This window comes from Andrographis paniculata, unplaced genomic scaffold (assembly GCF_009805555.1).
Source record: "Andrographis paniculata isolate CXL003 unplaced genomic scaffold, ASM980555v1 Contig62END, whole genome shotgun sequence".
In the NCBI taxonomy this organism is placed as follows: Eukaryota; Viridiplantae; Streptophyta; class Magnoliopsida; order Lamiales; family Acanthaceae; genus Andrographis; species Andrographis paniculata.
Window position 1 is genome coordinate 7910110 of NW_026137598.1, and position 17488 is coordinate 7927597.

The 17488-nt window shown below is 33.4% G+C and overlaps 3 protein-coding genes across 11 annotated transcripts; all 3 read right to left on the reverse strand.

Annotated features, from left to right (window-relative positions):
• Positions 1 to 905: 905 nt before the first annotated feature.
• Positions 906 to 5014, reverse strand: LOC127261095 (putative zinc finger protein At1g68190). 9 transcript variants are annotated; one of them, XR_007840850.1, is made up of 7 exons: positions 4667 to 5014; positions 3425 to 4196; positions 3178 to 3336; positions 2779 to 3053; positions 2060 to 2710; positions 1917 to 1947; positions 906 to 1767 (listed from the first exon to the last, which is right to left on the reverse strand). XR_007840850.1 is itself a non-coding variant. In XM_051289286.1 (5 exons), the coding sequence occupies exons 2-5, from the start codon at positions 4106 to 4108 to the stop codon at positions 2593 to 2595; spliced, it is 1236 nt and encodes a 411-aa protein (XP_051145243.1). In that variant the 5' UTR covers positions 4109 to 4115; positions 4667 to 5014; the 3' UTR covers positions 906 to 2592. The 9 variants fall into 9 exon arrangements, 4 of the variants coding, with proteins under 4 accessions (XP_051145243.1, XP_051145239.1, XP_051145241.1 ...); XR_007840849.1 differs by having other exon boundaries at positions 1865 to 1947; XR_007840847.1 differs by having other exon boundaries at positions 906 to 1947.
• A 722-nt stretch (positions 5015 to 5736) lies between these two features.
• Positions 5737 to 8637, reverse strand: LOC127260570 (uncharacterized). Its single transcript, XM_051288341.1, has 6 exons — positions 8483 to 8637; positions 8295 to 8370; positions 8127 to 8188; positions 7866 to 8014; positions 6706 to 6907; positions 5737 to 6149 (listed from the first exon to the last, which is right to left on the reverse strand). Exons 1-6 carry the CDS (start codon positions 8483 to 8485, stop codon positions 5982 to 5984), a joined length of 660 nt encoding a protein of 219 aa, XP_051144298.1. The 5' UTR covers positions 8486 to 8637; the 3' UTR covers positions 5737 to 5981.
• Positions 8638 to 9226: 589 nt separating this feature from the next.
• Positions 9227 to 12616, reverse strand: LOC127261425 (amino-acid permease BAT1 homolog). The gene is made up of 7 exons (XM_051289787.1): positions 12303 to 12616; positions 11896 to 12156; positions 11334 to 11352; positions 11032 to 11251; positions 10768 to 10949; positions 10278 to 10697; positions 9227 to 9742 (listed from the first exon to the last, which is right to left on the reverse strand). Exons 1-7 carry the CDS (start codon positions 12437 to 12439, stop codon positions 9395 to 9397), a joined length of 1587 nt encoding a protein of 528 aa, XP_051145744.1. The 5' UTR covers positions 12440 to 12616; the 3' UTR covers positions 9227 to 9394.
• Positions 12617 to 17488: the final 4872 nt, after the last annotated feature.

Genomic DNA, 17488 nt, shown 5'->3' on the forward strand with positions numbered 1-17488 from the left:
TCTTATGAAATGATTTTTATTTTTTATTTTATATATATAAAGAGTGATATGTAATGTATTGTCGGGTGGGGTTGGATGCAATCACAATCGTACCCAGACAAAAACCTTCCTACTTATGAATCCTTCTTTTCCTTTTAATAATTGCCCAATTATTGAAAAAGTGCGCGCCGTGTACTAAAAAAGAACTTTTAAAACAATGCATTTTTCTGGTCAAAAGTTTTTTAAATTTTAGCAAACGCGTGTTTGCATCTGTGACTATTAATTGATAACATTTTTATTTTTATTTTTTAAAATATAAATAATAAAAGAGTTGTTTGAACGGCATCTAAAAATAAAATTCGAGTAAGATGAATTTCGATAATCAATTAAATAATTCATTCTCGTAACAATTTGGACTAGGTGAATGATCCCAATGTAGTAGTATTTTCCAGTGACTGAGAGCTGCTTCATGAAATTATTATTATTATTATTATTATTATTATTACTATTATTATCGAGTCTGAGTGGTGTGGCGTGGAAGTGTGTGGTGTTCGAAAATGGTAAAAGGAAGAAGCCAGAAAAGGTAATAAAAACTTGGGAAAAGTGAGAGTGTGTCTGCCCAGCACGCGACACAAAGCGGCGCGTGCGCTGCTCCTCACTCACTTTTATCACTTTCATTCAAACCATTATTCTTATTTATTGTTCTTTTCTCTTAGTATTAATAATAATAATCAAAATCTTTATATGTATATATAATAATCAAATTAAATTGCATTTTTATACCACATTGGCTGCCTCGAATAGTTCTAACTCTCTAATCCCAACACCACTTTTCCAAGTTGGTACCATACCATGAATGAAATATATAATCCAAGTTTTCTGCAAGAATGCCTAAGTTGGTACGCTAAATCAATCTATAATTGAAGTTTCTTTTTCTTTTTCTTTTTTTTTTTTTTTTGCAAATTTGACTAAGTTGCTACTGTAAATGAAATCTGTAATCACACAATTTTTTATTTTTTATTTTTAATTTGATTTACTTAATTGATGTAATTTGCAAATTATTGCATTTAGCCTATTGCTTTATATATATATATATATGTGTTTTCATCACGCAATTCTTATTAATCTTATACAAAATAAAATATATACATACACAATATATATATATATATTACTATGTATATTAACAATATATTTGTTCACACTTTATTTTATTTTATTTTATTTTTAAAAAAAACCGCAAATTGAAAAACACAAAACAACCAAACCTATATACATTTATCATATTTTCATATGATATAGGAGTATATTTTCTACTAAAACATCTTGAATTCAATTTCAACCTACCAACATCAATTGGGTTTGTATAATGGGCCTTGTGTAAATATAACATGTTGAATTGGTCTCCTATTGTATCAATATGGGCCTCATGCTTAAATGTGGGCCGTCAGAAGCCCTTGGGTATTTTAATTAATATTAAAACATAATGGACTTTGGGCCTTGTTGAAAGTGACGGCACTAAATTTATTATTGAGCCTTTGTCATAAAAATGGTCTTAGAATCACAAATTTATAACGGGCTCCTTTATTGAAATTTAAATGAATATGTTTTAATGTGCCTCAATTTTATCTTTATTTTTTTTATTATTTTTTTTTTTTGTAAAAGATAAAATTGATCGATCCATTAGAGTTCATCTGGAAATACATGCAATTTTATTTTATTTTATTTTATTTTGTTGGAATCTAACTGGTGTTTCGCAGATTGTTCCTTCTTTTCCGTTTCCTGCGTCTGCAACAAATTAAAGCTCTTATAATAATCAATAAATCACATGAAACAAAAGACAATAATATAGAAATTAGAAAGAAGCAGAGGAGAAGAAGATAACCAAATCTGAATCAACGAATCTCTCTCTGCCCAAGCCATACGATTCCCCTTACCTCTGCATCGTTTTCCCAATTCTCTTCTTATCTTCGTGCCAAAGGGAAAGGGAAAGGGAAAATCGAGTTGAGAAAGCAGTGGAATGGGAGGCATAGGTAAGATGCAAAGGCTTAAGTAATCATTAGATAATCCTACATCTTACCACGTCCCCCATTCCTCTTCCATCTCTCAACTTCTTTCCTCTTTCTTCCTTCCTTCAAACCCTAATTTCTGATTTCCCCACACTTCCCCGACGGTTGTATTTATAGAAACCACAGGTACGTTGAAAAGCGCATCTCGTAGCGTGTGGGGTCCACCACTGACTACACGGTTTGCAGGGGATCTCAATCGGACCGTTGATTGTGTGGGCCATGCTCGATCGACGGCCTTGATCAACTTTAAGGAATTTCCACGCAATTGCACTGCTCTTTATTTACTGATAAGATTAAAAACAAAATATACATACATACATATACACGACAGCGACAAATATTAATAATAGTAATAATAATAACAGTGGACAACACAACACACTATCTCCCGAGATCAAAATTGGACTCGACACGAATGTGAAAAAAAGAGAGAATAACTTGGTGGAAGAGCATTCTCAGCTGGATGACAATAATAATAATAATAATAATATTTACAGACTAACAAGCAGATGAATTGATGAAGGAATGGTTGTCATGAGTGTGTTCAGAAGCTTCTAGCGGTTGCAGAGCTTTCTGCCTTCAAAGCCTGACCTCTACCCCTTTTCTTGATATCTGATTTGGATCTTGGGAATCTATTATGCATCATGCCTTGCCTCTCATGCCTAACACAAAAAAAAAATCTCTCTCATTTGAATAAATAATAAATAAAACTAATTAAATAATTAATTACCTCAACACCTTCTTCTCTTTGCATCTCATCACCACATTGACACTGCCTTTATTTGCATTGTCCGAGTCATGAGGGTAGTTACGTTGTTGTTGGGTTGGGAAAGTCGGGGAGACACCATCATCCTTGTACTCAGAACCGCTGCTTTCGCCTGTCATCCTCGACACGGAAAAGGATGACGTTGAATAACATGCCCTCATTGGATAATTGCTTGTCTGCATTCCATCCGGTTCAGCTGAGACCTTCTCCACCCGAACCGGGGATGGACCGGGAACTTTCTGTCATGAGATATGAACCAAAAACAAAAAGTGAGAAGCCAGATGAAATGGAACTGCAAAACAGATATCCTTAAGAACGTCATGCAAGAAAGGATTAATAAAGCTCGGGAAGCTGATTTCTGACCGTGTTTATATCATCAACCATGCCTCTGCCTGGCTCGTGCTCACTTCCGAATAGTTCTTCGAAATTGCGGAAGGTCAAGTCCACGTCGGGTATATTACCATCATCCATCCATTTTACCTCATCACAAACGCCAAGATCTTGCATGTTTTGAAGCCAAATCTGCAGAATTCAACCAAACAGTTTTTTGGTCGATTTAAAGAAAACATAAACGGCGATATAGATAGTATAGATCATATCATGAGAGGACCTCATTGTTATGGAGTGGGCTTTTGCATTGCCAATATGAATCTCCTCCTTGCAGGCTGTCCAATTGGGAGAATGGCGACGACAGCGGCTCCTCAGCCTTGACCTCGATAACGTTGTCCGAATTCTGGAAGTCGATCTGTCCATTGAATTGCTCCATTGGAGAAGTGTTTAGAGTTTTCTGTCTGAATGGCAATCCAATGGTTCTCTCTTTGACATGCACCGAGCATGAACTACTGTTGATGCCCTCGGATAGCTGGAGCTTTTCCAAGTCCTGGATTTGTTGCAGGATCAAGTAGCTGATTTCTTGATTGCTAGAAATGCTCGAATTGGGAGCCCCGGAAGCTAGAGATTTACGATCCAATTTGTTGCAGTCTAGCCCCCACAGGGCAGCCAAATCCTTGGCAGAAGGGCAGCCTACATAGCAGCTGATCACTCTCTTCTGGTGCTGGAAAGCTACGTGATGGTTGGTGTCGCAGCTTTGGCACATGAACATCGCGTGGTCGAAGCAGCGAATTAGCGCCGGGTAATATCGACAAGATTCGCACACAAGCGTGCGCGGATGTCTGTAGGAAAGAGCATTGGCTGAATGGACCTTGGAATCACAGGACAAGCAGAGGTGTGCTGCATCTGCTTTACAATACACGATTGAGCACAACGACGTGCAGAACTCACACCTCCTCTCCATTAGCAACCTGTTCGTGTTTGTCGCTCAGTAACAGGTAATTGTTAACAACCATGGCATGTATTCAAGCTCCAGTTCACACTTCACAGACCTATATGTAATTATAAGCTGAATAAATCTGAGTTACAGGTGGAGATTTGAAAGTAAAAAATATACAAGTTAACTAACTGCAGATACACAGCCTCAGTAGATCTGGATGAAACTAGAAGGTCAAAAATGGCTTCGATTCATACTTGAAAAGCATTTCTTCCTTAATCAAATAAAGCAGCAGAGGAATCGATCCTATGCTTGCTGAATTAAGATCCAACACCACTATTACCCTAAATCAAGCAAAACACATGCAGCAATGCTAGGAAGAAGTTAATTACTGTTTGACATGTGTGTGAGAGAGTTCGCAAGCAATTTTTGTGATCTAAACCAAATCACGCAATTCTAACTAGCAGTAAAATTAACCTCAGATCACCAATAATTGGAAGTAAGATCTCGATAGACACACAACAAACACAAAAAGTCACATCTATCGAACATGCAAAATCAAAACAATTAAAGGAAACAACACACCTGACATCAAAACGGTAAGGCGCTCTGCTCTGGTCCAATTCCAAACAAGGAAGAATGAATGAATGGAGGAAGAAAGAAAGGTCTCCGGGTGGTGAAAAGGAGGGAGTTGAGTAGAGTAATAATCACAGGAATCATGGAGGGGTGGGGGTAGGGGATGATAATAAGTAAATGATAAGCCAAAAAATAGGGCAAGAAGGTTGGTTGTTCTGTTAGTTATATGCCTTAAAAGCATTTTATCTGCTTTCTCCATCCATCTTTTGGGATTGCACTTTTTGGCTGAGGTGGGCAGCAGTAGCAGCAGCCACTCCAGCACCAGCACCAGCACCAGCACCAGCACTATAGCAATAATAATAATTATAATTATAAATAAATAAAATAATATTATGAGTCACCCGCTCAAATGTGAAACTCTGGTGTAGTGTTATCTATCCAATCCCTCTTCTGAAGCATGTGACGGTGCCCACCACTCATCCATACACTTTGCCACTCCACCCAATCCCAACTCGCCACGTCATCTACAGGATTGCCCCCTCCGCATGGGCAACTCAACTCAACTCTCATCTAAAATATTTATTATTAATATATATAGACATGTGTGTGCCTGAGGGAGACTTTTTGGAACAATCTTGAATGAATTTAATTTGTGTCTAAAAAATTAAGTTGGTTATATTGCCTTATTGGTAGAGTGAATAAATAATCAAATAAAAGCACTAGTCCAATTCAAGGAGTTGCCTGTACAACGTGAAACTTTTATATTAAGTTGTCTTCCATCAAAATTTCTAAGAAGGGAAGGGATGTGTCCTCTCCTGTCCTGCTCTGCTCTGTCACTTCCCAGGGATTGTCTTTTAATTTTATTATTTTACTTTAATAGGGTAGTTGGGTCAAATTGGGCTTGGGACATAATTTAGTACACTGGGCTGGAAGTTGAAAAAAACGAGCCATATTTGGACCTTGTTAGGGCCCACCACAACCCCATGACACATGGAGAATTAATTATGACTTTAAAAGCATGTGGGAAAGTCACCAGCACGGGCCCAGGCCCGGCCCTGCTCTACTAAATTTGAAAATAATTCTGAAATAAATAAACAAATATACATATATATTTTATTTTGAAACCCCAACAAAGCATAAGAGAAGAGATTTCTCATGATTTACATTTGCTGGACAGAAATGACCAAAAATGTATCAAATGTAATCTCATTAAAGTTCATCCATAAAGCTCAAGAACTGTATGTATGTATTGTCCTCTGGAGGTATTGAAGAACATAGGGCTACTTGCAGTTAGATGATGTCCAGAAACATGTTATTACCTGGATCAACTTGCCTTCACATGCACTTCAATGATGTCGTTATCCTCCATTTCTAGGCTAGCAGGAGTCGCCGATGGACTGATTTTATCCCCATCGAAGGAAAAAACTAGATTATTCATGTCCAGCGTCATTCTCTCTGCGTACAACTTGAACAGCCGCTCGAATGTGTCATCCTGCACAATTGTTATATGATGTCATTCCAGTGAAGATGGAAAACAAGATACTTCATATAGCTTTTAGCTAGTATTCTACTACAACGATAATTTTTAGGTTTGTTTACTTTATGTTTTTTCTACACCCATTTTTCGCTATTCAATATTAAACATCAATTTTTCATTCAAAATATAGCATTCAACAGCTATTTCACTTCAAAGTCATCGAAACCAAAAAAGACTGGAACATAGAAAAATCACAAGTAAATATGTGTCCACAAAATATTCAACTTGCATTAAGACTAATAGAAGATTAAACATATATTGTGATCCTAAAAATGCAGCGAAAAAATGCAAATAGTATTCACATTGATTTAGACTTCAACTCACACATTTCTGGGAGTAAGAAAGACTGCAGTTATAATATTTCTGCACTTTTTTGTTTTCACCTTATCCAGTGGAGCATTTCAAAACACTCATTGGAGTTTGCTAAGTGAAAATATTTCATGTTGCAGAACAATAAAAGAAAGCGAAAAACAGCAAGTTTAGTTTTTAGAGATTTTAAAGAATTACTTACCATGAAAACCCGAAACTGCTTATGCCCACTCTTGTCTTGAATGGATATAACGAGTTTTTCCCTCTCGGGAGCTGGTTGCTTGGCAATACTTTTGGGAGAAGACTGCAATGAAGCACTAAAGTCCTTTCTTTCAGATTCTTCAACAGCTCTAATCACTTCATCGGTTGATTGTGCAAAAGATGCCAGTTCTTGCCTTTTTAACCTAAGAAAAGAAGATATATGTCAACTTCAAAGGAAAACTTTTAGTTTTCTTGGTGGAGGGATGAAATCCACCACTTCGATCATGGTACATAAACGGTAAACATTGGCTCTGTTCTCTTTTATTTATTTATCAATCTTTACTATACATAACTCGTGATTCCTGATAAAAATAGGGTATTTATTCTCAAAAAACACCACATCAAACAACTATTTAAACACAAACCAAGCACACTGTTTTTTCTACAAATCTCAATATAAAATTGTAATTAACTACAATAGGGTAACAAAATACAGATAATCATCTGATCAAGCACTGAGATATGTCATCTTTTTTCCAAAAGTTTTCCTCTACTGGTGGAAATTGGAATCGCTTCACACATTAGTTGAAGTTGATTCTTTATAAACATACCAAAAATTAGTAAAACAAAAAACAACATTAATTATATAAACCGGTGCAAACCAATTAAAAAAGGTCTTCGCAGCATTTTCTAGAGGTATCTTAAATGCCTAGAAACAAAATTGATGAAAAGATTCCTATTCTGGTTTTACAGATGAACTGTTATCATGGTCCTATCAGATACAATCAAACAGTATACGACACATGGTCATGCAAAAACTTCTAAGGAAACACTTTTCCTTCTACAACACCTTGTCATACATGAGAAGGTTCACAAAAACGACAAAAACACAATAGATCCTGCGCTACATATAACTAGAAAGCAACAAGCATGAGTTATCACAGAATAAATCCAAAGACATAACAAGCATTGATCCAATCAAATAAATAAGATCGATAGCTACAATATTACGTATAGTCAGCAATCATCAAATCGAATTAGCAATAGGACTCATGTGGCCACAAACTCACATAATTATAAATGGTTCTATATAGTACTATTACTCACCAAAGTCAGATGCATATGGGATGAATAAGCATTTATATTCCATTATTAATATACCTCAAGGCCTTCAAAGTCGAATCCTCCTCAAAATTAATGCAACTATCCAATTTTTTTGGAGGTGGTGGCAACCAATCCTCTTCTTCGTCATCATCACAATCAATAACAGTAACATCTTTGGCAATCTCAACCTGGTCTTTCTTTTCTTTCTAATATTAGGGAAGTGCAAAAAAGAGAGCACAGAAACCTTAAGCTTTGTATATTTCACATCAAACTCTTAAAACGAATCATACGGAAAACCCAAAGAAAAAGGAGTTTTACCTTAGAATCCAAAGGTTTCCGCTTTTTAGGGCGAACTACCGGTGATTCATCCAGGTTATCATCTGCCAATTCCCCATCGCAAAACAAAATAAATACCGGAAAATAAAAGAACTGCGAAGGAAGTAAAAATCGACAAGATAATTGATAATCAAATTGATAGGCACTAACCGTCGAGGCAAATCACGCCGACTGGCTGAATGCGACTGTAATCAAAAAGCGGTTCGAATTCATCGTTCGAATCATCCTACAACGGGATTCATTACAAAATCAAACCCTAGGATCCCGTTTCAATATCAGATTTATGGATAGATTGACTTAAAATAAAATCTAGTTATTAGCGAGAGAAAGGAACTAACCATTTAAAAGTGCGACAGCCTTCGTCTTCGGCACACTCCCGCCGCTGCTAAACGTTAGAGTGATGTCTATACAGGACAGAGATGCAGCAGATCCTCTAGCTATCTGGCCTAGTCAGAATTTTTTCAAATAAAAAGCGATTATGACGAGGAGTCGAGGGCGCCCTTTTATACTGTCAAGAGAATATGACTGCAATTATTTTTCTTTATATAAATTAAATCAAAATAAAATCATACGAAGAATCTAAACGAGCCAGTAGACGTAGGGTGTGTTTCTTGAATTTGGTTTATGAAAATTTTGATTTAATAATATTTAGGGTTCAAATAATAAAATTTAATAGACTTTGACAAAAAAATAAAATAAAATACACCCACATTAATTATATATAATAGTATTATTTTTAAAAATATAAATAAAAAACTCTACTTGGTAATTAATTACTAGTTTTTGAATTTTGAAATGGTTACATACAATATCTTTACATTTATTGTTACCGTTGGCAGGGAAAGAAATCAAGATTGATAATATTATGGATTATGGTTAAATTTTAATTTAAATTTGAGAAGATTTGCACATTGAAATCAAATTTTCAATTGTTTTTTAAAAAATAAATAAACTTTCTTTTTTTCCCCCAAATTTACTCTATTGATTTGAATGTCCGTAATAGATTGGTATTTGTTTCTCATTTGTCACTTCGAATTTTAGAAGAATGCAACAACCAAAAGATCCCTAACAGAAACTTTGGAGAAAAAAATATATATATATATTATGTCAATTATTGTGGGCACTATATTGATAGTTATAATAAGATTGAACAGTGGATTTGGGTGACTGGAACTGAGTAGGACACACACAAGCTGTTAATGGCTGCAGTAGGAAACAATACAGTAAGCTACAGTTACAACTACGCTGAGCTATGTTTGAATATTGGTTACCGGACCTTTGAACCAGTGTCTGCCATGGACAATCCAAGAAGAAACTATAAGGAAGACGAGGCCACCAACTGCAACAGGTGTGTAGTTCAAAGTCTCGCCGGTGACCGGATAAGAAACCGGCAAGGAGAACAGAACTGATATAGTTATCACCCAGATCACGGCGGTCCAACCGACCGCCACGCCGTATCGCCCCAAGTTGAATGGACCTGGAACAAAGGATTTCCGCGCCAACGTCACTCGGAAAAAGATCGGTAGAGCGTACGCTATGTACAGCCCGATGGTTGCTATCGATACCATCGCTTGAAACGCCACGAGACTTACCAATGACTGCAAACATAGAATGAATTATTATAGTACGTAACGAGGTTCAGAGCTCAGTAAAAATTATTTAACTAAAAATTTAAACTTTTAAGTGAAATGGTCTTTTAATATGCTATTATCACCGCCTAAAATTACGTTCTAGCTATGATACTATAATAAATAACCATTTTACTTATAAATTTAATTAAAAAAAAAGAAGTAAAATTTCAAGATGTCCTAGCACTGATATCATGATAAATTATTGTTACTTAAAAATTGAATTCAGAAAATAGATATACATCATTAACTTGTACATCTCGACTCTAGTAAAATTTAAGCTTAAAGGAATAAGAGCCTATGACGTCCGGCTTTTATACTATAATAAATTATCATCTTACTTAAAAAAGTTAGACTGGAACAATAAAAATACCATCTCACCTAATAGCCAGACTCAAATAAATTATTATTTTTTTATTATATAATTATGTTAAATGATCATCTCACATGAATCAAATGACCTTTATAAAATAGTTCCTTAGATGGAAGGGTCGCGAGTTATTACCGTTAGGGCCATACAGAACGCGATGCCAGCCGATAGCCAGACGGCATTGACGGGAACTTCTCGCTTGTTTACTTTATGCCACAACAACGAAAAGGGCATCGCGCCGTCGCGCGAGAAGGCGTACACCATGCGGGAGTTGCTGGTGATGGAGCTCATGCCACAGAAGAATATCGCGACGGCGACAACGCCAAAGCAGACGATCCCGCCAGCACCGCTGCCGTATCGACTTTTGAACGCCTGGTAAAATATCTGCGCAATGGCGTACCCACCCGCGTCGTTGTCTAGGCTCAAAAGGCTCGGGATATCCGTGACTGCGAATGTGATGCCTAAAATGTAAGCCCAGCCAACAATCAACGATATGCCAATGGAACTTATGATCCCCTTCGGACCATTCTTGTCTGCGTCCTTCGTCTCCTCTGTCTGCAAGAAATCGCTGTAAGAAATTACGAATAGCGCTAGCGCGAAGCAGGATTTAAAAGAGAAAACTCGCCATATGGGCGGATGCATCGTAACCGCTTAGCGTGTACTGAGTCATGAGAAGTCCGAGAAGGAATATGTACAACCGGTTATCGATTCCCTTGTCGTTATCCATGTTGAAGTGAGTAAACACAAATTCCGGGCTCGCCCTTTCAGTCGCGACCAAGGGAATGGCGATCATAAGAACAAAGACACCTAAAAGTGTAAGAAAAACCAACAAAAACCATCAGCAGCTCTGAATCAATGTAAAACAGAGAGCAATCGAGTTTTATCGTACCTAAGACATTCCAAGCGGCAGCTAATTGTCCGAAGAACGATAAGTAGGTAATAGGAAGGCTGTTGAGCAAAGCATGTAATAGCAAAATTCCTCCATGGAATGCAATAACAATGTACTTAGAAGCCATGTATCCTCCCCCATTCTGCCCTCCCGTAGACAGGAGAATGATCACCTGAACCAGCTGAGCTAGCGAGAAATCGACGCTTGTAGTAACAGCCCACTGCAGGTGAAATTTATCGACCAAGTGATTAGCACGTGCTTTTTGATAGGATTTCAAGTGTAAATCAGGTGTTTAGAAGTACCTGTCCAACAATATTGAACCTGCAGAGAAGAGAATGAATGCAACTCTTTTAGAGCTTCATTTATAGAACAACCGAAAATATGCAGACAAGATAAGATGCTTGAAAGCAATTGGATCATAATCAAATCGATTTAGGAGAACAATTAAGTTAAACATCTCCTCAATGATGAAAAGGAATATTCAAAGGTTGATCCATGGCGATGAGGTCATTAGAACAATTTTTATTTCTTTTTCCATGGAACGTCAGAAAGTCGTATCAAATAATTAATAATTTATGATTTCAAAATTTTCCAAAACCTAGAGCTATGCGCAATCAAAGAAACCATCATGTACGCAACTGAAACTACAGTTTTTTCTCACGAAATTGCTACCAACAAGAAACCAGTGAGAAATGCAGATCATACATTATGTATGCAACAAGAAACAATTAATTCATTACCAACACCATAGCTGCAAGAATCTTAACTCAGCCAATTAAAGAAGGAAGCCATTGCGAAAATGGAAATTAAACACGAAGATGGAAATAAATATATAGAAATAAATCGAATTAAGAAGGTACGAACCATCCAGTGATCCAGGAGGCGAAGGGCGCCCAGTCAGGGCCAGCAAGCCTGGCGCTCCAATAATACAAACCGCCGGAGGTAGGGTAAGAAGAGCAGATTTCCGCCATTGAACAGCCGACGACCATGGTGAAGCAGCCGGCGATAATCCATCCATACACGAGCGAAACAGGACCGCCGAAAGTGAGTCCGGTGTTGTAGAGCGTGGTCACGCCGGTCAGAACTGATATTATTGAAAAGGAGAAGGCGAAGTTCGACAACACTCTGCCGCCGCCGCCATGGGAACGAACACAGAGAGATGAGAATTGAGATCCGAGTAAACAGCATTAAAATTGTTCGATAAATAAATAAATTGGTAAAAGTGATTGAAGGAGGAAGGATTGTTAGTTAGTTAGATAGAAACGACTTACGATAGGTCGCGCTTGAGCTCCTGTTTGTAGCCGAGCTCGTGCAAACGGGCGTGGCCAGAATCGACAGTGTGATTGGATCTGTGTCTGTCGTCGTCCTGAACATGTGACGGAAGTTTTTGGTGACGCTCCCACACCATATTCTCGTTGTTCTCAAAATTCTTGATTCGATTCTTCTCCCCTTTTCAGTCAAATCTTTGTTAATTCCTAATTCGTGTCTATCGCCATTTTTGTCACCAATGAAGGACAAAATGAGAGTGGGAATGGAGAAATCCAATCTGCCCTATTTTCTGTATTAGTATTATTATATTATGAGAGCGAAAGGGAGTGTGAGAGAGACAGAGCAGTTCGTTACATAGGAAGCAGTCACGCAGGCAGCGTATATATATGACTAATTATTATTATATTATTATTAATAATAAATCTTTTAAAATCTATAATTAAATATTTAATTTTTTATTATCTAGAAAAACTTAGAAAATTTTTGAAAAAAAAAAAAATTCACATTTGGCTAGGCATCCACCCAGGATCGAAGCTGGAACCCAACCCTTAAAAAAGGGACGTCTCACCACTTGATCTATAAATATTTGACCAAGGTGTATTTATGTCCGTGGAATTTGAATTTGAGCTTTGCATTAAAAACATTTTAGAATAAAATAATTATATGATATTTTAAATATATATTTAATTTTTAATAATATAAGAAAAATTAACTATTGAATGAATATTTTTAGAGAAAAATTATCACTTTATTTGTTTATTTATTTATTTTATCATTTGTGTCTTTTTTAAGATATAAAATGAAGCGATGTATTATTTATGTTTTCATTTCCTTTTTTATGCTTTTAAATTTTAATATTCTCTACAGTATCATGTGCAATGTATAAATGGCACTTTAGGAATTACATAATTAATAAATAATTAAAATATATAACAGTAAATGTAGTATAAATGATATATATTAAAATTAAGATAATTATTTAATGTAATTAAAATTAAGAAAAATTATAATTATTTTTTTTAAAAAAATAATATATGAAATGAGGAAGTAATTAATAATAATAATAATAGTCGGACAGGTAAGTTATTCCACTTGTAGTCAGTCCCCCACTAATCTGCATCACTGTCAATTTTAATTTCTTGAAGATTCTTTCCATTTTTACTTATAAACGGAATTATTCAATAAATGTAACATTAATTCCCTACTGACATTTACTTTATAATTTTTCACCCAACCAACAACCCCACCAGTTTATATAAATTCCTCCATTAAATAAGAGTGAAAATAATAAAAAATAAAAAAAATACTAGTACAACATAACAATAACCATATATGTATGTGTGTATTTTATATTTTACCATTAGGTAAAAAATTAATATCGACACCTAAAATGAGAAAACATCAACCTACCACAACGAACTTCGTACACCTCAAACATTAAGGATCCTTTTATTATTTATTATTTTTACTTTAAAATACTTAGTATATGTATAATGATGACAAGTGTGACATAATGCATGGAATATTGTACATGTTAGTTTGAGATACATATTATAAATAAATACTCCTTATGTCCTATTTAGTAAATAATTTAAAATGTATCAGTGATAATAAATATAAAATATAACAAATGTATTAGTGGCCAATTTGTATATTTTTAAAATTAAAACAAATTATAACTTGGTGGTATAGAATGAACTTGTGACAACGAGGCTTCAGACCTCATTCGATAAATAGCGTTGAATTCTCATATTATTAAATTTTTGTTTTCTAGCCACAAGTTAAAATTAATATGATTCAATTTGTATAATTTTTAGTAAATATAATAGTATATTTTATAAAATATTACATCATACTCACTTCGCCCCAAATCAAAAGCGTCTTTTGGAGTTTTGTATTATATTAAAAAATAAAAAATAGCCTGGTGGTGTAGAGGTTGGATTTGTGACCGTAAGATCATGGGTTCAAAACCTTTGACGCCTCAGGTCACCTGTCACACATGGTTCGCCTAGTGTGACTTTTCCATCGGACAGTGGGTAGCGGCTGCGGATTCCCACTTGTAATTTAAGTCAATATTTTGAAGTTAGACGAACGAATTAATATACATGCAAAAACTAGAAAAAGAAATATTTTTTGCTTTTTTTCTTTGTAAATTTAATGCATTCCACATAAAAATAATTTTATATCAAAGATATTATATGAATAATTATTTCGATTTGATTTTTTTACAGTTAAAACCAAAATTAACCACAAGTTTATGGAAAAAAAATCTATTACCTAAAATTAAGAGTAGGGGTAGGCAGCTCTAAGACATAATAGCTCTTTCTTTTGTAGAAACACTACTTGCCATAAAATTGTAACTAAATTAAATTGCAATAAAAATAGATGTTAAAAATATTCCCAAGCTATATAAAACACCTAAAATTAGTATTTATTAAATCACCATATTATGAAAAATAAGCTGAAGTATTTGTTTAATAAATTATATTTTCTGTTGAATAGTAAACTTCTTATTTTATTTTATTTTTTTTATTTTAGTATGTACAAATCAAAATTGTAATTTTTAATTAAAAAAAAATTATTACCAACTAAATACTAAAATATTTCTTTTTTTTTACTTTTGGTTTTTCTTTTACTTTAATGTCAATAGAAAAATAGATATTTCACTATTTTATTACACTGCTATCTATAAAATATTAATTTACTTTAATTCATATCAAAAAATTTACCTATATATATATATATATATAAAGTAACGATGTGGAAGGAAGAATGGTAGGGGACTCATACATTCATATTATTAAATGAACATGATAACCCTCGGCATGTTGCCATCACAAATTTATATTACGAATACTATATATTTTTATAATGAAATAACTTATTATTATTCAAAAAATAATCACACAATTATAAAATATTGTATATAACAAACTGGGTTTATTTGGTTTTAATTTTAAATTGAATTTTTTATTAAATAGTATTTGATATAATATTTTTTTTTGTGAAAAAATGTGTTTATTAAAAATATTATGGTAGTTTGAATTTAAAATTCAAATTAAACACGTCCAGTATTTTATTTAAATGTTGAATTTGCATTACATAAATTCAAAATTATAAATATCTCTCAAAGATAGTGAAGCGAAGACTTTTTGTCTAACCAAAATTCGGCAAGGGCGAAGGATTGATTTCCTATTAGGCCACGAAGCATAAAAATATAATAATAATAATAATAATAATAATAATAATAGATAAATATTGCCCAGTGAAAGCTTAACAAAATGATGTCGACCAATAATTGTATCTTATTTATTTTTTTGCAGTCAAAATTGATAAGGATTTATTTACATAATAAGAAATACCTTATTTGTTAGTAATTACTGATCACATAACACATCAAAAAATATGCTACACTGTTTGTTTGGGAGATTGGATTAGATTTCCACTGTTCTATCCTTATTTTTTATCTCAAAAATATCAAATCAAACATCTATTTTTTTTATATATTATACTAAAAATCAATTTTACATTCCAAACATCACATTAACAACACCTATTTATATCACATTATAAAACTATTCAAATTCAAAATTTTTACTATTCAAATCTCAACTCAAAATCCAAACTCCCAAACAAACACACCCGTGGAAAAAGGGTGAAAAAAATGGCAAAAAGAAACATCACTATATCAAAAAAATCGTGCTTGGGCTTCCAAAAGTAGGCCAGAAAATTTTTGGGCTGTGCCCAAACTCATGAAAGTCAGATCCTTCCTGCCGGACACAATTTTTAGAATTAATATTTAAATTTTAATAAATTTTTATATATATATATATTAATGTTTGAAATAAAAATAAAAATTATAATATGACTTAATGATAAAGGTTTTAGTTTGTATATATATATATTTTTTTTTATGACGTGGGAACCCGCAGCCGCTACTCGAAAGTGCGCACTGGATAAATCCCCGGCCGAACCTACCTCACAGTAACAAGTCCAACCCCTACACCACCAGGCCATCCGTTACGGAACTTAGTTTGTATATGTTTGGTTATAAGTTCAATTCCTCAACACGATTTAGAATTGGATCAGTCCGGCTCGGCATGAAAAAAAAAAATTAGACCGACCCGAATTGCAACCCTAGTTGTAATTTAATATTTAAATTAATATTATTAAATTTTCTATTTTAAATTACAATTAGATAAACTCAATATATTTAGCTATTAGTGTTTTTTAACTAATTATGTTACACATGCTATATTTAGACGCATGCTCTTAGAGCTTAAAAGTCATGGAAAAAAAATTAAAAAATAATAGTAAAATATTAAGTATTTAATATTTTTTAAACGAAATACTGTTAATTAATAATATAAAATTTTTAAATAAGTTAAACGTAGTCATACTTATTTGTTTTGGCTATGGCTCAATAACAAAAATGTCATTCCCTTCATTATGTAGATATATACTTAAATATTTAAAGACGAATTTTAATCAAAATAAATAATAATAATTTATTTTTTATAAAAGGGAAAATACAAAAAATAATGTAATTTTTTATTAAAAAATAAAAATATTTTTATGACAATTGAAAAGAGATAATAAATATAAATTTGAATGACAAAAAGAATGTAATAAAATTTTATTTTTTGATTTAAAATATTATATTATCATTATTATTATTTTATAAAATATATAAAAATATATATATATATATATTTAATCATTCTTTGATTTTTAAAAGTATTGGAAACAACAAATATTTTATGTATTATAAAGTGAAGAGTGTGACTTGTGCAGCCATTCAATTGTAGTATCTATCCGTGACAGCGACCACTGCTAACTCCGTTATCAATTAGTACGATATTCACTCAATTCTGTATTTGTGGGCACACTCCCAATCAACACACGCATTTCCATTAATATACTTATATATTTTTTCAAATTTTATACAATATTTTTTTATTTTTTTATTTTTAAAAAAGCAAAGATATTTTACTGATAAAGATACTGTTAAAAGCAAACACACCCTTATTTTAATATTTTGTTTGATTCTCATTTTAGCTTAACTATATATATATATTTGATTAAAATATGATATTTAATTGTTATTTTCTTTCATAAATACTTGAATAAGAAATAAAAGCTGTATACATAGATTTTTTCAAATACATAATAATCAATTTGAAATATC